The following is a 25,000-nucleotide window of genomic DNA, read 5'->3' as shown; positions in this document are numbered from 1 at the left end:
TTAAAGAGAAGGTATCAACTGTAGGTAAAATTAAGGGGTGACATTACAAAGGGTGAGGGTGGCAGGGAGTTGGAGGTAAGTCATAAAAAGGCTGGAAGAGGTTGATAAATTTAATTATTCAGTGACACATGTAGTAAGGAATAATAGAGTGCGGGTGGAGGCAAACTGTAGATTCAAAGAAGCAAGTCATTGTCTTGGGGGATTGAAAACTGTCACGAGAAATAACTATCTGGGGAAGGACGCAAAGAGAAAAATATATGAAAGGGTGATTGTGCCTACGACACCGTACGGGACAGAGACATGGAATGGAACGAAAGAATATATTTAAATTGATTTGAGATGAAGTGTTTGAGAACTATGTTGGGGTTACGAGGTTGAATAGAGCGAGGAATAAGGTGAGGCTGAGAGCGGGGATGATTTGGGCATATGAAGAGAGTAATTGAAGATTTGTAAAAAGAGTGTGGAAGACAGAGGTAGATGGAATGAAGTTGAGGGGAAGACCGAGAATGAAATAGATGGAATGGATGGGGTGAAGGATGCCTTGTTCCGTTGAGTAGGGACGGGAAAGGATATGAGAGAGGTATGTGCGGAGAATGGAAAAATTTGAATACACACACACATACACACGCGCGCGCAGCGATACTGAAATTATTTCAGTCCTGGGCGGGATTCGAACGGAAGTCCGGGTTCGAATCCCGCCCAGGGCTGAAATAATTTCAGTATCGCTGCCCTGTGAGTTGTTACTCCAATTCTCGTGGGCGGGGAGTTGGGTGTGTGTGTGCGTGTAAGCTCACAGCATTACCCATAGATCGGTCATACAAGATAAGAAATCTCCTCCGGGAGGGAAATAGCTGTCGATGACGAGTCCAACACACAATCCAAGACCATGATGAATCACACAACTCGTGGCGTAGTTGGCAGAGTTCCCGGTTGCTACTATGGCGGTCCGGGTTCGCATCCCGACCAGGGCTGAAATAATTTCAGTATCGCTGCGCTGTGGATTATTACTCCAACTCTCGTGGGCAGGGAGTTCGGGGTGTGTGTGCATGTAGGGTCACAGCATTACCCATAGGTCGGTCATACAGGCTCTGAGATCTCTTCCGGGAGGGAAATAGCTGTCTATTACAAGTCCAACACATGATACAAGATCATGGTGAATCACACACACACACACACACACTTTCAACGAACGGACGGCTTGAAGAACGTTCTGAAGAAAAGTGCAGATTGTGGATCCCAACGCAAAGAGAAGTGCCTTTTTGTATTTGCAGGGTGGGGGGAAATTGCTCGTGGGGTAGTGGGAAAGTAAGGAAAGAGGAGAGGGGGAGGGATTGCTGGGGAAATGGAAGGTAATGAGGAGGTGGAGGAATTGGCCCTGACGGGCCGCCGAAAGGTGGACAAACGACCGCAAGACGAGCTGGAGGATGACGACATGTCTAATAGGAATGTGAAGATTAGAGGTATAGATAGGAGCAATACAGTAGAAAGTGATGAGAATATTTTCAAGGGATTTAAAGAGGGTGGGGGGGACACAACCCCCCCCCCCCCCGACTGACAAGACTAGAAGAGAAGGTCGATAAGATGAACGAGGACTTGGAGCGTAGGTTCGGTAATGTTGACAGTATGATACGAAGAATTGAAAAATTGGAAGAACTAGAGAGGGCGAACAAAAACTTAACTAAGGAAATTGAAGAATTAAAACAACAGTTAAAAGAAGTAAAAGATGAGAATAAAGTCTTAAAGGAGAATAATATGGAGAACAAGGAGGGTTGGAAAAAAATTCATGAAAATAGCAAGGTTGCATTCACTGACATAATCAGACAGCAAATGAATGAACAAACTGAAAACTCAGTTATTAAAGTGATGAGACAGAAGGAGAATATAGTAAGAGATTTAGCAGACAAAAAGAAATGTATAATTATATTAGGAATGGAAGAGAAACATAACCCAGATAGAACCACAAGAATCAAAGAGGAAAATGAAAAAGTAAGAAATTTACTAGAATTAGTTCAGGAAGATGAACCAGAAATAATGAAACAAATCGAAGAGAAATTCAGGCTAGGGAAATATAGTACAGACAAGACCAGACCAATCAAGATTAAATTCAGGTCACAAACTACGGCTGAGAATATCTTATCCAAAACAGGGAAACTAGCAACAAGTGAACAATATAAAAAGGTATGGATAAAAAGGGAAATGAATAAAGAGGAAAGAGAGGAAGAAAAACAGAAAAGACTTGAAGCAAAGGAAAAAAACGAGATAAGAACGGAGTCAGAAAAAGAGAGATTCTATTGGAGAGTAGTGAATATGAAACTGAAGAAAGTCGACATACAAGAGAAAAACATAAGGGAAACAGAGAACACAATGGAAGTGGCAGAAAACTAAGAGTGTCTTACACAAATATAGATGGATTAATAACAGGATTGAATGAGCTGAATTATTATTTGAAAGAAAAAGAACCGGACATAATGGGAATTGTAGAAACAAAATTAAAAGGCCCACTACCACCCAACAGTGTAGGACATAATGCATACAATTATTGGATTAGAAACAGAGAGAAAAAGCAAGGGGGTGGAGTTATGTTCCTGACTAAGAAGGATATAAACGTGAAAGGTGTCATATATGGAAAGAATACAGTAGAGATGATTATGATAGAAGTGGAAGACAGAGATAAGAAGAGCAGAAAGTTTGTGATAAATTATGTGCCTCCAAAAACAGCCTCATGGGAGGAGAGTGAACATAAAAGTATGTTAGAGGACACAAAGATAACATTAAATAAAATAATGGAAGATGGAGGAAGAATAGTTATGATGGGCGACTTTAATTGCAAAGAAATCTGCTGGGAAGAAATGACAGTAAAGGGTGGAGATGACTCATGGGGAAACGCTCTACTTGAGATGATTATTGACCACACAATGACACAATGGATACAGGAGAACACTAGGTATAGAAATGAAGAAGAACCATCGAGACTAGACTTATTAATTACATCTGAACCTAGAATAGTGGACAAGATTGAATATAAAACACCAATAGGTAAAAGTGACCACATATTGATTGAACTGGAACTTAATGAAGAAAAATATATGAAAAGAAATGAACAATATAGAAAAGGAAGAATGATGTATGAAAAAACAAACTTTGATAAAATAAGAGAATTCTTTCAAAAGGAAAACTGGGAAGAAATATACAAAGAAGAAACATCAGTGGAAAAGAAATGGAATATTTTGACAAAAATTTACAAAAAAGGAGTGGAAAAGTATGTCCCAAGACAAAAACAAGAGAAAGAATATGTAAAATGCTGGTACAACAAAAGTTGTAGGGAGTTAAAAGACAAAAGAGACAAAGCCTGGACCAGATGGAAAAAAGACAGAAAACCTGAAAAATGGAAAATATATACCAGTTATAGAAATGAATATGTACAAACGTGCAGAGAGGAAAAGAGAAAATATGAAAAAGACGTCATAGAAAAATGTAAAGATCAACCAAAACTATTCTACAGATTTGTAAACAATAAACTGAAAAACAAACAGGACTTGGAGAAATTAAGACAAGGGGGAGTTGAATACACTGAGGAAATGGAAATGGCGGAAATTATGAACAAACATTTTAAATCAGTGTTTACAAGGGAGAACATACAACCTGAAGAGATTGAATGGAAAGAGAAAGCCCCCCCTATAGAAAAAATAGAAGTATCAAAGAATGAAATATTGATACAATTGAGTAATCTTGATGTCAGAAAATCACATGGACCAGATGAAATAGCAAACTGGATTCTGAAAGAATGCAGGAATGAACTGGCAGACAAAATACATAGCATAATAAGCAGTTCCTTGAAAGAAGGAAAAGTTCCAGAAGATTGGAAAAAAGCAAATATAGTACCTATATATAAAGGAGGAAATAAAGAAGAACCTACCAACTATAGACCAGTCTCTCTAACAAGTACAATAGCAAAAATTTGTGAAAGAATTATCAAAAATAGATGGGTAAAATACTTGGAAAAAAACAACGTACTAAATCCAAGGCAATTTGGATTCAGACAAGGACGATCATGCGTCACCAATTTAATATGTTTCTATTCAAGGCTAATAGATATAATACAAGAAAGAGATGGATGGGCTGATTGTGCATTTCTAGACCTAAAAAAAAGCTTTTGACAAAGTACCACATAAGAAGTTGCTTAAGAAATTAGAATATGAAGGAGGAATACAAGGTAAATTAATAAATTGGATTGAAGACTTTTTGCAAGTGAGAGTAGTGATAAGAGACCAGCACTCAAAATGGAATGAAGTAATAAGCGGTGTCCCGCAGGGAACAGTCCTGGCCCCAATAATGTTTGCTATATATATTAATGATATGGATGAAGGAATTGAAAGCTATATGAGCTTCTTTGCAGACGATGCAAAACTACTGAAAAGAGTGAAAACTGAAGAAGATTGTGAATCACTACAGAGAGATCTAAATAAAGTACAGGAATGGAGTAAGAAGTGGGAGATGGAGTTCAATACAAAAAAGTGTAGTATAATGGAATTTGGAAAAAGCAAAAACAGAATAACAGGAGCATATAATTTGGGAGAAGAGGGAATAAAAAAAAGTAGAAAATGAGAAGGACCTGGGAGTCATTGTTATGAATAATATGTCACCTGAAAAACATATAAATAAGATTTTTGGAGAAACTTATAATTTAATAAGAACAATCAAAGTGGCATTTACATACCTGGATGAAGAAATGGTGAGGAAAATCCTAATCACCCTGATAAGACCAAGATTGGAATATGCAGCAACAATATGGTCACCAAGTACAAAAAAATGTATAAAAAAACTTGAAAGAATACAAAGAGCAATTACAAAACTGGCACCAACACTCTCAAAACTATCATATGAAGAGAGACTACAAAAACTTAAACTACAGACACTAGAGCAAAGAAGAGAGAGAGGAGATTTGATAGCTATTTACAGAATCATGAAAGGCATAGAAATTACTGATAGAGAGAATCTGATAAAATGGGATGACAGAAATACAAGAGGACACGGAAAGAAAATAAAAAAAAGACAGCTATAGAAGAGATTTGAAAAAGAACAGCTTTCCACACAGAGTAATAGACAGTTGGAACAAGTTAGATGAGAAAGTGGTGTGTGCAAAAACAATACATGAATTTAAAAATTGTTTATATAAAATGAGAAATGAAGACGGGACCCCACGAGCATAGCTCCCCTTCCCGTAAAATACAACTAGGTAAATACAACTAGGTAAATACACACACACACACACACACTTCAACGAACGGACGGCTTAGAAGACGTTCTGAAGAAAATTGAAGTTTCGTGGATCCCAACGCAAAGAGAAGTGCCTATTGTATTTACAGGGTGGGGGGGAAATTGCTCGTGGGGTAGTGGGAAAGTAGGGAAAGAGGAGAAGGGGAGGGATTGCTGAGGGAAATGGAAGGAAATGAGGAAGGAGTAGACTTGGCCCAGGCAGACAGGCGAAAGGTAAACAAACGACCCCCCGACCAGCTGAGCGACGATGAAATGTCTAATAAAAATGTAAAGATTAGAAGTATAGATAAGAGCAATACAGTAGAAAGTGATGAGAATATTTTCCAGGGATTTAAAGAGGGTGGGGGGGGACACAAACCCCCCCCCCCCCCCGACTGACAAGACTAGAAGAGAAGGTCGATAAGATGATCGAGGACTTGGAGCGTAGGTTCGGTCATGTTAACAACATTATACGGAGAGTTGAAAAATTGGAAGAACTAGAGAAGGCGAACAAAAACTTAACTAAGGAAATTGAAGAATTAAAAAAACAGTTAAAAGAAGTAAAAGAGGAGAATAAAGTCTTAAAGGAGAATAATAAGGAGAACAAGGAGGGTTGGAAAAAATTCAAGAAAATAGCAAAGTTGCATTCACTGACATAATCAGACAGCAAATGAATGAACAAACTGAAAACTCAGTTATTAAAGTGATGAGACAGAAGGAGAATATAGTAAGAGACTTAGCAGACAGAAAGAAATGTATGATTATATTAGGAATGGAAGAGAAACATAACCCAGATAGAACCACAAGAATCAAAGAGGAAAATGAAAAAGTAAGAAATTTACTAGAATTAGTTCAGGAAGATGAACCAGAAATAATGAAACAAATCGAAGAGAAATTCAGGCTAGGGAAATATAGTACAGACAAGACCAGACCAATCAAGATTAAATTCAGGTCACAAACTACGGCTGAGAATATCTTATCCAAAACAGGGAAACTAGCAACAAGTGAACAATATAAAAAGGTATGGATAAAAAGGGAAATGAATAAAGAGGAAAGAGAGGAAGAAAAACAGAAAAGACTTGAAGCAAAGGAAAAAACGAGATAAGAACGGAGTCAGAAAAAGAGAGATTCTATTGGAGAGTAGTGAATATGAAACTAAAGAAAGTCGACATACAAGAGAAAAACAAAAGGGAAACAGAGAACACAATGGAAGTGGCAGAAAACTAAGAGTGTCTTACACAAATATAGATGGATTAATAACAGGATTGAATGAGCTGAATGATTATTTGAAAGAAAAAGAACCAGACATAATGGGAATTGTAGAAACAAAATTAAAAGGCCCACTACCACCCAACAGTGTAGGACATGATGCATATAATTATTGGATTAGAAACAGAGTGAAAAAGCAAGGGGGTGGAGTTATGTTCCTGACTAAGAAGGATATAAACGTGAAGTGTGTCACATATGGAAAGAATACAGTAGAGATGATAATGATGGAAGTAGAAGACAGAGATAAGAAGAGCAGAAAGTTTGTGATAAATTATGTGCCCCCGAAAACAGCCTCATGGGAAGAGAGTGAACATAAAAGTATGTTAGAGGAAACAAAGATAACATTAAACAAGATAATGGAAGAGGGAGGAAAAATAGTTATGATGGGCGACTTTAATTGCAAAGAAATCTGCTGGGAAGAAATGACAGTAAAGGGTGGAGACGACTCATGGGGAAACGCTCTACTTGAGATGGTTACTGACCATACAATGACACAATGGATACAGGAGAACACTAGGTATAGAAATGAAGAAGAACCATCGAGACTAGACCTAGTAATTACATCCGAACCTAGAATAGTGGACAAAATTGAATATAAAACACCAATAAGTAAAAGTGACCACATATTGATTGAACTGGAACTTAATGAAGAAAAATATATGAAAAGAAATGAACAATATAGAAAAGGAAGAATGATGTATGAAAAAACAAACTTTGATAAAATAAGAGAATTCTTTCAAAAGGAAAACTGGGAAGAAATATACAAAGAAGAAACATCAGTGGAAGAGAAATGGAATATTTTGACAAAAATTTACAAAAAAGGAGTGGAAAAGTATGTCCCAAGACAAAAACAAGAAAAAGAATATGTAAAATGCTGGTACAACAAAAGCTGTAGGGAGTTAAAAGACAAAAGAGACAAAGCCTGGATCAAATGGAAAAAAGACAGAAGACCTGAAAAATGGAAAATATATACCTGTTATAGAAATGAATATGTACAAATGTGCAGAGAGGAAAAGAGAAAATATGAAAAAGATATCATAGAAAAGTGTAAAGATCAACCGAAACTATTCTACAGATTTCTAAACAATAAACTGAAAAACAAACAAGACTTGGAGAAATTAAGACAGGAGGGAGTTGAATACACTGAGGAAATGGAAATGGCGGAAATTATGAACAAACACTTTAAATCAGTGTTTACAAGGGAGAATATACAACCTGAAGAGAACGAATGGAAAGAGAAAGTCCCCCCTATGGAAGAAATAGAAGTAACAAAGATTGAAATATTAACACACTTGAGTAATCTTGATGTCAGAAAATCACATGGACCAGATGAAATAGCAAACTGGATTCTGAAAGAATGCAGGAATGAACTGGCAGACAAAATACATAGCATACTAAATAGTTCCTTGAAAGAAGGAAAAGTTCCAGAAGATTGGAAAAAAGCAAATATAGTACCTATATATAAAGGAGGAAATAAAGAAGAACCTACCAACTATAGACCAGTCTCTCTAACAAGTACAATAGCAAAAATTTGTGAAAGAATTATCAAAAGTAGATGGGTAAAATATTTAGAAAAAAATAAAGTGTTAAATCCAAGGCAATTTGGATTCAGACAAGGACGATCATGCGTCACCAATTTAATATGTTTCTATTCAAGGCTAATAGATATAATACAAGAAAGAGATGGATGGGCGGATTGTGCATTTTTAGATCTAAAGAAAGCTTTTGACAAAGTACCACATAAGAAGTTGCTTAAGAAATTAGAAACTGAAGGAGGAATACAGGGAAAACTACTAAATTGGATGGAGGACTTTTTGCAAGAAAGAAAAATGAGAGTAGTGATAAGAAACCAGCACTCAAAATGGGATGAAGTAATAAGCGGTGTTCCGCAGGGAACAGTTCTGGCCCCAATAATGTTTGCTATATATATTAATGATATGGATGAAGGAATAGAAAGCTATATGGGCTTCTTTGCAGATGATGCAAAACTACTGAAAAGAGTGAAAACTGAAGAAGATTGTGAATCACTACAGAGAGATCTAAATAAAGTACAGGAATGGAGTAGGAAGTGGGAGATGGAGTTCAATACAAAAAAGTTTAGTATAATGGAATTTGGAAAAAGCAAAAACAGAATAACAGGAGCATATAAATTGGGAGAAGAAGGAATAAAAAAAGTAGAAAATGAGAAGGACCTGGGAGTCATTGTTATGAATAATATGTCACCTGAGAAACATATAAATAAGATTTTTGGAGAAACTTATAATTTAATAAGAACAATCAAAGTTGCATTTACATACCTGGATGAAGAAATGGTGAAGAAAATCCTAATCACCCTGATAAGACCAAGATTGGAATATGCAGCAACGATATGGTCACCAAGTACAAAAAAAATGTATAAAAAAAATTGAAAGAATACAAAGAGCAATTACAAAACTGGCACCAACACTCTCAAAACTATCATATGAAGAGAGACTACAAAAACTTGAACTACAGACACTAGAGCAAAGAAGAGAGAGAGGAGATTTGATAGCTATTTACAGAATCATGAAAGGCATAGAAATTACTGATAGAGAGAATCTGATAAAATGGGATGACAGAAATACAAGAGGACACGGAAAGAAAATAAAAAAAAGACAGCTATAGAAGAGACTTGAAAAAGAACAGCTTTCCTCACAGAGTAATAGAGAGTTGGAACAAGTTAGATGAGAAAGTGGTGTGTGCAAAAACAATACATGAATTTAAAAATAGTTTAGATAAAATGAAATATGAAGACGGGATTCTACGAGCATAGCTCCCCTTCCCGTAAAATACAACTAGGTAAATACAACTAGGTAAATACACACACACTTCAACGATCGGACGGCTTAGAAGACGTTCTGAAGAAAATTTAAGTTTTGTGGATCCCAACGCAAAGAGAAGTGCCTATTGTATTTACAGGGTGGGGGGAAATTGCTCGTGGGGTAGTAGGAAAGTAGGGAAAGAGGAGAAGGGAAGGGATTGCTGAGGGAAATGGAAGGAAATGAGGAAGGAGTAGACTTGGCCCAGGCAGACAGGCGAAAGGTAAACAAAAGGCCCCCCGATCAGCTGAGCGACGATGAAATGTCTAATAAAAATATAAAGATTAGAAGTATAGAGAAGAGCAATACAGTAGAAAGTGATGAGAATATTTTCCAGGGATTTAAAGAGGGGGGGGGACACAACACCCCCCCCCACCCCCCGACTGACAAGACTAGAAGAGAAGGTCGATAAGATGATCGAGGACTTGGAGCGTAGGTTCGGTCATGTTAACAATATTCTACAAAGGGTTGAAAAATTGGAAGAACTAGAGAAGGCGAACAAAAACTTAACTGATGAAATAGAAAACCTGAAAAGACAGTTAAAAGAAGTAAAGGTGGAGAATGAGGAATTGAAGAGGAATAGTAAAGAAAACAGAGAGGGATGGAAGTCGATAAAAGAAAACAGTAAAGTTGCATTTACTGATATAATTAAACAGCAAATGAGAGAACAAACTGAAAACTCAGTTATTAAAGTGATGAGACAGAAGGAGAATATAGTAAGAGACTTAGCTGACAAAAAGAAATGTATAATTATATTAGGAATGGAAGAGAAACATAACCCAGATAGAACCTCAAGAACCAATGAGGAAAATGAAAAAGTAAGCAGTTTACTAAAACTAGTTCAGGAAGATGAACCAGAAATTATGAAGGAAATTGAGGAAAAATTCAGGCTCGGAAAGTATAGTACAGATAAGACCAGACCAATTAAGATTAAATTCAGGTCGCAAACGACGGCAGAGAATATCTTATCCAAAACAGGGAAACTAGCAACAAGTGAACAATATAAAAAGGTATGGATAAAAAGGGAAATGAATAAAGAGGAAAGAGAGGAAGAAAAGTAGAAAAGACTTGAAGCTAAGAAAAAAAAACAAGAGCAGAACGGAGTCAGAGAAAGAGAGATTCTATTGGAGAGTAGTGAATATGAAACTAAGGCAGTTCGACATACAAAAGAAAAACATAAGGGAAACAGAGAACACAATGGAAGTGACAGAAAACTAAGAGTGTCTTACACAAATATAGATGGATTAATAACAGGATTGAATGAGCTGAATGATTATTTGAAAGAAAAAGAACCGGACATAATGGGAATTGTAGAAACAAAATTAAAAGGCCCACTACCACCCAACAGTGTAGGACATGATGCATATAATTATTGGATTAAAAACAGAGAGAAAAAGCAAGGGGGTGGAGTTATGTTCCTGACTAAGAAGGATATAAACGTGAAGGGTGTCATATATGGAAAGAATACAGTAGAGATGATTATGATAGAAGTGGAAGACAGAGATAAGAAGAGCAGAAAATTTGTGATAAATTATGTGCCTCCGAAAACAGCCTCATGGGAGGAGAGTGAACATAAAAGTATGTTAGAGGACACAAAGATAACATTAAATAAAATAATGGAAGATGGAGGAAGAATAGTTATAATGGGCGACTTTAATTGCAAAGAAATCTGCTGGGAAGAGATGACAGTAAAGGGTGGAGACGGCTCATGGGGAAACGCTCTACTTGAGATGATTACTGACCATACAATGACACTAGGTATAGAAATGAAGAAGAACCATGGAGACTAGACTTAATAATTACATCTGAACCTAGAATAGTGGACAAAATTGAATATAAAACACCAATTCACAATCTTCTTCAGTTTTCACTCTTTTCAGTAGTTTGGCATCATCTGCAAAGAAGCCCATATAACTTTCTATTCCTTCATCCATATCATTAATATATATAGCAAACATTATTGGGGCCAGAACTGTTCCCTGCGGAACACCGCTTATTACTTCATCCCATTTTGAGTGCTGGTTTCTTATCACTACTCTCATTTTTCTTTCTTGCAAAAAGTCCTCCATCCAATTTAGTAATTTACCTTGTATTCCTCCTTCAGATTCTAGTTTATTAAGCAACTTCTTATGTGGTACTTTGTCAAAAGCTTTTTTTAGGTCTAGAAATGCACAATCCGCCCATCCATCTCTTTCTTGTATTATATCTATTAGCCTTGAATAGAAACATATTAAATTGGTGACGCATGATCGTCCTTGTCTGAATCCAAATTGCCTTGGATTTAGTACGTTGTTTTTTTCCAAGTATTTTACCCATCTACTTTTGATAATTCTTTCACAAATTTTTGCTATTGTACTTGTTAGAGAGACTGGTCTATAGTTGGTAGGTTCTTCTTTATTTCCTCCTTTATATATAGGTACTATATTTGCTTTTTTCCAATCTTCTGGAACTTTTCCTTCTTTCAAGGAACTGCTTATTATGCTATGTATTTTGTCTGCCAGTTCATTCCTGCATTCTTTCAGAATCCAGTTTGCTATATCATCTGGTCCATGCGATTTTCTGACATCAAGATTACTCAAGTGTATCAATATTTCATTCTTTGATACTTCTATTTCTTCTATAGGGGGGACTTTCTCTTTCCATTCAATCTCTTCAGGTTGTATGTTCTCCCTTGTAAACACTGATTTAAAATGTTTGTTCATAATTTCCGCCATTTCCATTTCCTCAGTGTATTCAACTCCCCCTTGTCCTAATTTCTCCAAGTCCTGTTTGTTTTTCAGTTTATTGTTTACAAATCTGTAGAATAGGTTTGGTTGATCTTTACATTTTTCTATGACATCTTTTTCATATTTTCTCTTTTCCTCTCTGCACGTTTGTACATATTCCTTTCTATAACCGGTATATATTTTCCATTTTTCAGGTCTTCTGTCTTTTTTCCATCTGGTCCAGGCTTTGTCTCTTTTGTCTTTTAACTCCCTACAACTTTTGTTGTACCAGCATTTTACATATTCTTTTTCTTGTTTTTGTCTTGGGACATACTTTTCCACTCCTTTTTTGTAAATTTTTGTCAAAATATTCCATTTCTCTTCCACTGATGTTTCTTCTTTGTATATTTCTTCCCAGTTTTCTTGTTGAAAGAATTCTCTTATTTTATCAAAGTTTGTTTTTTCATACATCATTCTTCCTTTTCTATGTTGTTCATTTCTTTTCATATATTTTTCTTCATTAAGTTCCAGTTCAATCAATATGTGGTCACTTTTACGTATTGGTGTTTTATAATTAATCTTGTCCACTATTCTAGGTTCAGATGTAATTAATAAGTCTAGTCTCGATGGTTCTTCTTCATTTCTATACCTAGTGTTCTCCTGTATCCATTGTGTCATTGTGTGGTCAATAATCATCTCAAGTAGAGCGTTTCCCCATGAGTCGTCTCCACCCTTTACTGTCATTTCTTCCCAGCAGATTTCTTTGCAATTAAAGTCGCCCATTATAACTATTCTTCCTCCATCTTCCATTATTTTATTTAATGTTATCTTTGTGTCCTCTAACATACTTTTATGTTCACTCTCCTCCCATGAGGCTGTTTTTGGAGGCACATAATTTATCACAAATTTTCTGCTCTTCTTATCTCTGTCTTCTACTTCTATCATAATCATCTCTACTGTATTCTTTCCATATATGACACCTTTCACGTTTATATCCTTCTTAGTCAGGAACATAACTCCACCCCCTTGCTTTTTCTCTCTGTTTCTAATCCAATAATTGTATGCATCATGTCCTACACTGTTGGGTGGTAGTGGGCCTTTTAATTTTGTTTCTACAATTCCCATTATGTCCGGTTCTTTTTCCTTCAAATAATCATTCAGCTCATTCAATCCTGTTATTAATCCATCTATATTTGTGTAAGACACTCTTAGTTTTCTGCCACTTCCATTGTGTTCTCTGTTTCCCTTATGTTTTTCTTTTGTATGTCGAACTTCCTTAGTTTCATGTTCACTACTCTCCAATAGAATCTCTCTTTCTCTGACTCCGTTCTGTTCTCGTTTTTTGCCTTAGCTTCCAGTCTTTTCTGCTTTTCTTCCTCTCTTTCCTCTTTATTCATTTCCCTTTTTATCCATATCTTTTTATATTGTTCACTTGTTGCTAGTTTCCCTGTTTTGGATAAGATATTCTCTGCCGTTGTTTATGACTTGAATTTAATCTTAATTGGTCTGGTCTTGTCTGTGCTATACTTTCCGAGTCTAAATTTCTCTTCGATTTGTTTCATAATTTCTGGTTCATCTTCCTGAACTGATTCTAGTAATTGGCTTACTTTTTCATTTTCCTCTTTGATTCTTGTGGTTCTATCTGGGTTGTGTTTCTCTTCAATTCCTAATATAATTATACATTTCTTCTTGTCTGCTAAATCTCTTACTATATTCTCCTTTTGTCTCATCACTTTAATAACTGAGTCTTCAGTATGTTCTTTCAATTGCTGTTTGAGTATGTCAGTGAATGAAACCTTATTTCCTTCTTGGGTTGTTTTCCAATTCTTAGCTTCTTTAGCTATTGTCTCTCTGTTTTCTTTACTATTCTTCTTCAATTCCTCATTCTCCACCTTTACATCTCTTAACTGTCTTTTTAGGTCTTCTATTTCATCAGTTAAGTTTTTATTCGCCTTTTCTAGTTCTTCCAATCTTTCAACCCTTTGTAAAATGGTGTTCATATGACCTAACCTACTCTCCAAGTCCTCGATCACCTTATCAACCTTCTCCTCTAGTCTTGTCAGTCGGGGGGGTTTGTGCCCCCCCCCACCCTCTTTAAATCCCTTGAAAATATTCTCATCACTTTCTACTGTATTGTTCCTATCTATACTTCTAATCTTTACATTCTTATTAGACATTTCGTCGTCTTCCAGTTGGGCTTGCGGTCGTTTGTTTACTTTTCGGCGGTCTGCTTGGGCCAAGTCCTCTACTTCCTCATTTCCTTCCATTTCCCCAGCAATCCCTCCCCTTCTCCTCTTTCCTTACTTTCCCACTACCCCACGAGCAATTTCCCCCCCACCCTGTAAATACAAAAAGGCACTTCTCTTTGCGTTGGGATCCACAATCGGCACTTTTCTTCAGAACGTTCTTCAAGCCGTCCGTTCGTTGAAAGTGTGTGTGTGTGTGTGTGTGTGTGTGTGTGTGTGTGTGTGTGTGTGTGTGTGTGTGTGTGTGTGTGTGTGTGTGTGTGTGTGTGTGTGTGTGTGTGTGTATTCACTTGGTCTTTGGATCACGTGTTGGACTCGTGATCGACAGCTATTTCCCTCCTGGAAGAGAGCTCAGAGCTCGTAGGTCCGATCTATGGGTAATGCTATGACCTTGCACACACACACACCCCCAACTCCCCGCCCACGAGAGTTGGAGTAACACCCCTCAGCGCTGCGATACTGATATTATTTCAGCTTGTGTGTGTGTGTGTGTATGTGTGTGTGTGTGTTTGTGTTTTACCTAGTCGTATTTACCTAGTTGTATTTTACGGGAAGTGGAGCTGTGCTCGAGGTGTCCCGTCTTCATATCTCGTTTTATCTAGACTGTTTTTAAATTCGTGTATCGTTTTGCACACATCACATTATCATCTAACTTGTTCCAAACGTCTATTACCCTATGGGGAAAGCTATTCTTTTTCGGTCTATTCTATAACTGTATTTCTTATTTTCTTTCCATGTCCTCTTGTATTTCTACTATCCCATTTTATTAGATGCTCTCTATCAATAGTTTCTACGCCTTTCATAATTCTATAAATAGTTATCAAGTCTCCTCTCTCTCTTCTTTGCTCTAATGTATGGAGCTCAAGTTTTACTAGTCTCTCTTCATATGATAGTTCTGAGAGTGTTGGTGGCAATTTCGTAAATGTTCTTTGTATGCTTTCAAGTTTTGTTATACATTTTTTTTTTTTTTTGTACTTGGTGACCACGTCGTCATTGTATACTCCAATCTTGGTCTTATCAAAGTAACTAGTATTTTCTTCACCATTCCTTCGTCCAGGTATGTAAATGCCTCTTAGATTGTTCTTATTAATTTTGTTTATATGTTTCTCAGGTGACATATTATTCATAATAATGACTCCCAGGTCCTTCTCATTTTCAACTAATCACTTCATCCCAATCAGAGTGTTTGTCTCTTATCACCACTCTCATTTTTCTTTCATGCAAGAAGTGTTCAATCCACTTCAGCAGTTTGCCCTGTATTCCTCCTGCAGTTTCTAATTTCTTAAGCAACTTCTTATGTGGCACCTTATCAAAAGCTTTTTTCAGGTCTAGAAATGCACAGTCAGCCTATCCATCTCTTTCTTGTATTACATCTATTAGCCTTGAATAGGAACACATTAAGTTTGTGACGCATGATCGTCCTTGTCTAAATCCAAATTGCCTTGGATTTAGTACATTGTTTTTTCCAAATGCCTTACCCATCTACTTTTGATAATTGTATCACAAATTTTAGCTATCGTACTTGTAACAGAGACCGGTCTATAGTTAGTAGGGTCTTCCTTGTTTTTCCCTTTATATATAGGTACTATATTTGCTCTTTTCCAATCTTCTGGAACTTTTCCTTCTTTCAATGAAATGCTTATTATACTATGTATTTTGTTTGTTAGTTCATTCCTGCATTCTCTCAAAAATCTAGTTTCTGTTTCATTTGGTCCATGCGATTTTCTGACATCGAGATTACTCAAGTGATTCATTATTTCATTCTTTGTTACTTCTGTCTCTTTCATAGGGGGGACTTTCTCCTCCCACTCGATATCTCTAGGTTGTATGTTCTCCCTCGTAAACACCGATTTAGAATGTTTGTTTGTTTGTGTGTGTGTGTGTGTGTGTGTGTGTGTGTGTGTGTGTGTGTGTGTGTGTGTGTGTGTGTGTGTGTGTGTGTGTGTGTGTGTGTGTGTGTGTGTGTGTGTGTGTGTGTGTGTGTGTGTGTGTGTGTGTGTGTGTGTGTGTGTGTATTGTATTAGACATTCAAGCTTCTGAGTGCTACCCCTTACGTACCTTGGCACAGGTCGAACAGGGCAGAGGCTGTGGGGGTAGTCGACGAAAACAGTGCAAACAGTGCGAGTCGTAGTGCTCCGGGCTTAAGACAGATACGTAGGGGCTGTCCACGATGAGCACCTCACCTGTCAGAATAGAGGCACATAGGATTAACTGACAGAATGTAAGGTATATGAGTTCGGGGGAGGAGGGTGTTACGCTCCGCTATGAAACAGATCCTTTCTTATCGGCAGTGGCATACTATCTATACTTTACTGAGTATCATACATAAATATGCATTAAATAAATCACCATGCTAAAGGAGATGAAGTGTACAATTACGCAATCTACTGCGTTTGGTCCCACCTCTACTGCAGAACTTGCAGTCAATGCTTGGCGACATCCCTCTGGCCAGAGCGCCCAGTATTCTTTTATGACTGGAAACCAGTTTCCACTTAGAGAAGAATCCCAGTTCCTTTTAATTTTACTATCCCCTCTTAAACCTCTCCTTCACCACCTCTTCAGTGAGATATTGTCTTCAGGGATAGAAGTGTCACCGACCAACTACAATTCGTCTCGTTCCTATACACCTCCCCATGCCCGGACGAAGGTGACTGAAATAGAATGAATGCAAGGATGATTGTGTACGAAACGCTAGGCACTTACTTCAACCTTCTCTTTTCCTGAGTATTATTAATGATCTTCAGGTGAGTGATATCTATCTTAAATACAGAAGACAAATCTATAGTTAGTCGTCTTGAAAATCTCCATAAGATCATTAATGTAGATATTGCTGTTTTCTTCAACGAAATATAAACACACACACACACACACACACACACACACACACACACACACACACACACACACACACACACACACACACACACACACACACACACACACTCAAGACTAATAGACATAGTGCAAGAAAAAGATGGATGGGCTGATTGTGCTTTCTTGGACTTACAAAAAGCTTTCGACAAGGTACCATACAAAAATTTATCAAAAAAAACTGGAACATATAGGAGGGATACAAGGGAACCTACTAAAATGGATGGAGGACTTCCTGATTGGTAGAAAGATGAGAGTAGTACTCAGAGAAAAATATTCAGGTTGGAAAGAGGTGATCAGTGAAGTTCCGGAAGGACCTGTATTGGCTCTAATAATGTTTACTATTTATGTGAATGACATGGATGATGTGCAGTTACATGAGCTTCTTTGCAGACAACGCTAAATTGTTAAGGAAAGTAAAAACCTAAACGGATTGCGAATCACTACAGGAAGACCTGAATAAGGTACGGAAGTGGAGTCAGAAATGGGAAGTGGACTTCAATATTAAGAAGTGTAGCATAATGGAGTCTGGAAAAAGTAAAAATAGAATATTAGGACAATATAAGAATGGAACTAAGGAGGTAAAGAAAGTGGGATCTGAAAAAGATTTGTGAGTAATTATCTCATACGACTTGTCCTATGATAAACAAATAAACAAAATTGCCAAATTGTCGGAGAATCCTATAACTTGCTAAGATCAATAAAAGTGGAATTTACATATTTGGACGAAGAAATTATTAAAAAAAATATATATTAGTCACACTGATAAGGCCAGTATAAAATAATAATAATAATAATAATAATAATAATTAAAAATAAATCAACAAAATAAAAATAAATAAAAAATAAAGAAAATAGAAAGAATCCAGAGAGCAGCCAACAATGGCCCCTGCACTTTCAAATTTGTCATATGAGGACAGACTGCCTAAATCGGAGTTACCGACTCTGGAACAAAGAAGAGAGAGAGGCGACCTACTGACCATCTACAGAATCATGAAGGGCACAGAAACATTCGATAGAGGGGACTTGTTATACTGGGACAAGAGAATCACAAGAGGACATAGAAAGAAAAAAAAAACAGTTATAGAAGAGATCTGAAGAAAAAGTTTTCCACATAGAGTGATGAACATTTGGAACAAACTGGACGAAAAAATAGTGTGCGTTAAAACCATTCATGAATTTAAGAGCAAACTAGACACTGCGAGATACAAAGGCGGGGCACCACGAGCGTAGCCCCTCTTCCCGTAAAATACAACTAGGTAAATACAACCAGGTAAAACTAGGTAAACACACACACACACACACACACACACACACACACACACACACACACACACACACACACACACACACACACACACACACACACACACACACACACACACACACACACACACATTGGTAAAGCATTGGTAAAGATTGGTAAAGCACTGGCCTCACAAGCCAGAGAACCGGGGTTCGATTCCCCGGTCGGGCGGAGATAAGTTGGGTTTATCTCCTTTCACGTGTAGCCCCTGTTCACCTAACAGCGAGTAGGTACGGGACGTTAGTCAAGGAGTTGTGACCTTGCTGTCCCGGTGTGTGGTGTGTGAGTGGTCTCAGACCTACCCAGAGATCGGCTAATAAGGAGCTCTGAGCTCACTGCCGTAGGGTGGTGTCTGGCTGTCTCGACAGAGACTGCAGCAGATCCGAGGTGTATACACACACACACACACACACACACATATATATATATATATATATATATACATACATATATATATATATATATATATATATATATATATGTGTGTGTGTGTGTGTGTGTGTGTGTGTGTGTGTGTGTGTGTGTGTGTGTGTGTGTGTGTGTGTGTGTGTGTGTATGTATATATATATATATATATATATATATATATATATATATATATATATATATATATATATATATACCTGGGTCGTTCCAAAAGTAATTCCTCCTATTTTTTAACTCAAAATGTTGAAGAGCTACGAAGACGGGAGTGGCACCATTAAAATGAACAACCTTTTGCCAGCGATGAACGAGAGCCTTGTTGCCTCGGTCGTAAAAGTCAGCGCCTGCCGAGGCGGTCCTTTTTTCACGGCTGCGATTGCGGCGTTGTTGTCGGGGAAACACTGCCCACGTAATGCGTCCTTCAGAGGTTCGAACAAGTGGAAGTCTGACGGAGCCAGGTCGGGACTATACGGCGGGTGAAACAACACAGTCCAGCCAAAATTTGTCACACATTCCGTGGTCTTCAAACTTGTGTGTGGCCTGGAGTTGTCGTGTTGCAAACGGAATGTTTCCCTTTTCTCTGGCCTTACACGGGCAATCCGGGCCTTCAGCTAGGTCAGCGTTTCAACGTAACGGTCAGAGTTGACAGTCGCCCCTGGTTCCAAGAAATCCAGGAGGATGACGCCATTCCTGTCCAAGAAGACGGTGCGCATCACTTTGCCTGCAGATGTCTGCGTCTTCAATTTCTTCTTTGCTTGGGAGTGTGAGTGGTGCCATTCCATCGACTGCCGTTTGGACTCCGGCTCGTAATGGTGACACCACGTCTCGTTACCAGTGATGATGCGGTCCAAGAATCCGTCACCTTCGGCTTCATACCGATCCAACAAGTCCTGACAGACATCCCGTCGGTGGTCCTTTTGGTCCTGCGTGAGCATTCGTGGAACCCACCTAGCACACACTTTGCTGTATCCTAGGGATGACAACATCATTTCCAGTGCACTGACACCCACATCCAACTCTACACGCATTTCATTCACCGTTATCCGCCGATCAGCATGGATGAGTTGATCGAGGCGCACTTTGTTTTCCGGGGTGGTGGCTGTGCATGGGCGTCCGGAGCGCACTTTGTCACTCACATCTCTGTCGCCACTCTGAAATCGACGAACCCATCTCCTAACTGTGCTGACATCAACTGCATCGGCTTCGTAAACGTTCACCAGGCGCCAGTGAATGTTGATTGGTTCGTATTTTTCTGCATGGAGGAATTCAATGACGCATCTCTGCTTCTGAAGTACGTTCATGACAGGGATTGCTTTCTTAGAGTGTCACACCATCAATATCTGCAACAGAGAGATGAAACATTCAGGTCATGAGTGCATAAGTTCAGCCATCATGCCAATGTAATTTGCAATCCCCTCGGATCCCTTCGGAAAAAAAAAGAATAGCGACCATATATATGTATATATATATATATATATATATATATATATATATATATATATATATATATATATATATATACATACATCCATACATATACCAAAGGCTCTTTCCCTCTTACCAGGAAGGCAGTCAAAAAACAAAGGCATAAAATCCACTCACACCCATTCCATTTCCTACATACTCCACTCCCATCCACCCCTCTCCCTCCATCTTATCTTGGCTCCTTCTGGATGACGTGTCATCCCTGTATCTCGCCCACTGACCTGGGTCAGATGCAGTGTCATAAGACACAGCACACCCACAGCAAGGCCGCTTCATTAATTCGGCAACCCCCCTCTCCGTCCCATCATGCAGAAATGGAGAAGGGGAGAAATCCCTTCGGGCTGCGTCAATTTATTTTTCACACATACTCCCTCACCCCCATCCCCCACCCACTTCCCCTCATGCACCACAGCATCATCCATACACAACCATTCTCCATCCACCCCTACCTTCTGTCCTCTCCCATCCTTCCTCAACAGACATTCCCCTCTTTCCCATTGGCCCTTTTATTCCATCCATTCATCCCATCCTTGGTCGCCCCTTCATGTTCACTTCTTCCACCTCTGCCTTCCACAACTCTTTTACTAATCTTTCTTCACACACTCTTTCCATGTGTCCAAACCATCCTAATACTCTTTCCTCGACCTTATATCCCAACTCCATTTCCACTCCCGTTCTCCTCCTCACCTCCTCATTTCTCAGTCTAGCCTAGTAACTCCTATCATAATTCTCAGGCACCTCATCTCAAACACATTCAAAATGCTCCTCTCTTCCTCTTATGTTACATGTTTCTGCCCCATACAGTGCTGTCGGCACAATCACTCCTTTACACAATCTTCTCTTAGCATCCATTCCCAAATGTCTATTTCTCATTACACTTTTTAATCCACCAAGGTATTTACTACTTCCTCTCAATCGACATTTTGCCTCCACTTCCATTCCTCCCTTTCCTGCCACATTCGCACCCAAGTATCTAAAACTATCCACTTCCTCCACTCTGTCTTCCTTAATAGTCACTTCCAGTCTGCTGCCATATTCTCCCTTTGTACATCTCATCACCTTACTTTTACATACATACATGTACCAAGGCTTTTTCCCCCTTACAAGGGAGGTAGCCAAACCGGAAAAGGCATAAAATCATTCCTACCCATTCCATCCCTGAATACACTCCACTCCCCTCCACCCTCCCTCTCATCTTAGCACCTCCCGGATGACGGTCATCCCTGCACCTTGTCCACTGCCCTGGGTCAGAAGCAGTGTCGCAAGACAGAGCACATCCACAGCAAGGTCGCTTCATTAAATCGGCGACCCCCCCCCTCTCCGTCCTCCCATGCATAAAAGGAGAAGACGGGGAGAAATCCCTTCGGGCTGCGTCAAATTCTGCTCACACATATTACCTCACAACCCATCCCCCCGCCCATTCCACCTCATGCATCACAACATCATCCATATACAACCATTCTCCATTCACCCCTATCTTCTGTCCTCTCCTGTCCTTCCTCAACAGACATTCCCCTCTTCCCCAAAGCCCCCTTCACCCCATCCATCCACCTCATCCTAGGACGTCCCCTCATGTTCACTCCCTCCACATCTGCCTTCCATACCTCTTTTACTAGTCTTTCTTCACTCATTCTTTCCATGTGTCCAAACCATCCCAATACTCTTTCATCAACCCTATCTCCCAACTCCCTTTCCACCCCCGTTCTTCTCCTCACCTCCTCTTTTCTCACTCTATCTAGCCTAGTAACCCCCATCATACTTCTCAGACACCTCATCTCAAACACATTCAAACTCCGTCTCTCTTCCTCTCTTATGTTCCATGTTTCTGCCCCATACAGTGCTGTTGGCACAATCACTCCTTCATACAGTCTCCTCTTAGCATCCATTCCCTTACTTTTACCCACATTTATCTTCAACTTACTTCTTTCGCACACCTTCCCAAATTCTGTCACTAACTTCATCAATCCCTCCTCTGATCCTGCTATAAGTGCAGTGTCGTCAGTAAACAATAACTGGCTTATCTTCCACTCTTCTCCATTTTCTTTAACCATCTCCGATCCCCGACCCATTACCCTTGCATTTACCTCTCGCACCATCCCACCCATGTATGGATTGAACAGCCAAGGCGACATTACACATATCTGGCGAGGTCCCGCATTTACCTCAAATCACTCACTCTCTCCATTTCTAATTCTATCACAAGCTCTACTACTCTCGTAAAAACTCTTGACTGCTCTTAAAAGCTTTCCTCCTATCCTATATAGCTGCAATACCTCCCTCAGTGCCGTTCTGTCTACTCTATCATAAGCCTTTTCCAAATCTATACAGCCCCAAAAAACATCCTTACCTTTTCCTGAAGCTTTCTCACATATCTGTCTTACCACAAAAAGCTGATCTTCACAACCCCTACCTGTCCAAAACCCACAGTGTTCCTCACCAATTACTCCTTCTCTTCCTCTCCCAATCCTCTCAATCAAGACTTAACTAACTGATCCCTCTGAAACTACTACACTCACACTTGTCCCCTTTTCCCTTGTATAGTGGAACTATATAGGCACTCCTCCAGTCCTCCGGCACTCTACCCTCTCTTAAACAAACATTAAATATCCACACCAGCCAGTTCACAATCACTCTACCTCTTTTTATTAGACATTCTGCATGACACCCATCCAACCCAGGTGCCTTACCTGCTCTCATCATCTTAATAACTGCCTTCACATCATCTTTCCTTATTTCTCCTCCATTTTCCTCACTCATCACTCTCATTTTCTTAGCGCTTCCCATTGTAACTACCTTTCCTTCCCTATCCTCCTTCACATTTAGCAACTCCCTAAAATACGCTGCCCACCTTCCTCTCACTGCCTTCTCTTCCGTTATCATCTCTCCATCTGCACATTTTACCTTTTCTTCTTTACTTGGTTCACCTCCTCTTCTTCTCTTAAATTCTTTCCAAAACACCTTTTTATTACTTTCAAAATTTTCTGCCATACTCTTACTCCATTTCACATCTGCTCTCCTCATTACATCCTTTATCTTATGCTTTACTTCTCTTCTCTTTTCTTTGTACCTCTCATATGACTCCCTCGTCTTGTTTTGTAACCAGTCTCTTCTACAACCTTCTTTGCTTCCTCATCCCACCACTCACTACCCTTCCTTCTATTTCTTCCCATCCTCCTTGTTCCACACGCCATCTTTGCACACCTTGTGACTCCCTCCTTGAACCATCCCCATTCCTCCTCCACTCCTATTTCTACTCTATCCTTCACTCCCTCACACTTCTCTCTCAGCTTCTTGTACTCCTTCTCCTTTACTTTCTCATTTAAGTAGTTTACTCTAAGCACCTCCCTACCTTCTGTCCTTTTTTTCTTTCTCCATCTATCCTCCACTCTCACCTTACCTTCCACCAAAAAATCATCTGATATTCCTCCACTCTCTCCCCTTAGAACATGTACATCCTTAACTCTCCTACTATACTCCTGATTACCACTATATAGTCCATTAATGCTCTATCTACCACCCTTCTATCCACCACCCTCTCCCATTTGTACTTATGCTTGACTTTCTTCCGAAACACTGCATTTGCTACCATCAACTTTGTTCTGAATGGTAGGCGTGGCTGGTTGGCGTGTATGTTGCTTGGAGATGAATAGAATCAAGTGGCTTGATTCCTTTATTCTGGGAGCTTGATTGAAGATATGAGAAGTCGAAGATAGACGATTTCTTCTTCGTAGACCGTAGTCTGTTCCTTCTGAATGGTAGGCGTGAGTGTAATCAGTGTTTCTTGGTATAAAGTAGGCTTGTCTCTTCGGTGTTTGGAATGAGAGCACCGCTCGCCAGTTTGACTGGTTGTGTAACCTTGGTTGTGTGGCTGAGTACGGCGTTTCTATTCAGAGCATGGGAGCACCGCTGCCGCCATTGTAACCGATAATGGTTGTGGTTACATAAGGTGGACTTAATGCGGGCGAGATAAACTCCAAACGGGGAGTTTTCTTCTATTTATTAACAATAAATCTGGGGTTATCAACAACAGATGTATATATGGGCCCTGTGGGCAATATACAATAAGTGCCAGGCCTTGACCTAGGGCACACCTGGCTGGCAGGCTCATCGACCTGCTCAGCTCTGGCTGTCTTGGTGACATAGGTGTCGTTAATAAAGGGGGTTAGTAGGTTGTCGTAAGTAAAAGTGTTAGTTGCTATTCTTAGGCTTTGGAGTTAGTTCTACTTATTGGGGTTAGTCGTATGGTTGGTGGGTATGGTTAGGTATGTTATATATATGTTAGCTTATGGGTAATATAAAGGGGGTTTAATGGGTTTCTCTGGTGACATTGGGCATCTTTATCTTGTTTGTCTTGAAATCTGCTGCGTTAGATGTATGTTCTGGGAAAGCAAGGTCAGCTAGAGGTGGAGGTAGTGCCATGTTGCAAGCATGTGGATCACGTGCGTGGTAGGTGATGGATAGTAATGGTTACACAAGATACATCTCCACCATCAGCTCTCCAATACATTTTTTCCCGGAACTCCACACTTACCAACCACTTCGTTTATTGGTTCATTTCCTACCCTAGCATTAAGGTCTCCTAATACCACTACATTGACATTT

At 39.1% G+C, this 25,000-nt stretch overlaps 1 protein-coding gene across 4 annotated transcripts in view; it reads right to left on the bottom strand.

Moving 5' to 3' along the window:
• Nucleotides 1-25,000, bottom strand: part of LOC143029703 (protein-lysine N-methyltransferase SMYD4-like) — a 111,444-nt gene that overhangs the window by 51,602 nt on the left and 34,842 nt on the right. For all 4 annotated transcript variants that reach the window (XM_076192546.1, XM_076192545.1, XM_076192547.1 and 1 more), the window contains one exon: nt 16,372-16,496. In XM_076192546.1, the coding sequence (XP_076048661.1) occupies nt 16,372-16,496 (125 nt within the window). The remainder of the gene's footprint in view (nt 1-16,371; nt 16,497-25,000) is intronic.

This window comes from Oratosquilla oratoria, chromosome 11 (assembly GCF_046742065.1).
Source record: "Oratosquilla oratoria isolate Oo_2021 chromosome 11, ASM4674206v1, whole genome shotgun sequence".
Taxonomy (NCBI): domain Eukaryota; kingdom Metazoa; phylum Arthropoda; class Malacostraca; order Stomatopoda; family Squillidae; genus Oratosquilla; species Oratosquilla oratoria.
Note: the sequence above shows the minus strand (reverse complement) of the source record. Positions and strands in the feature narration are given on the sequence as shown.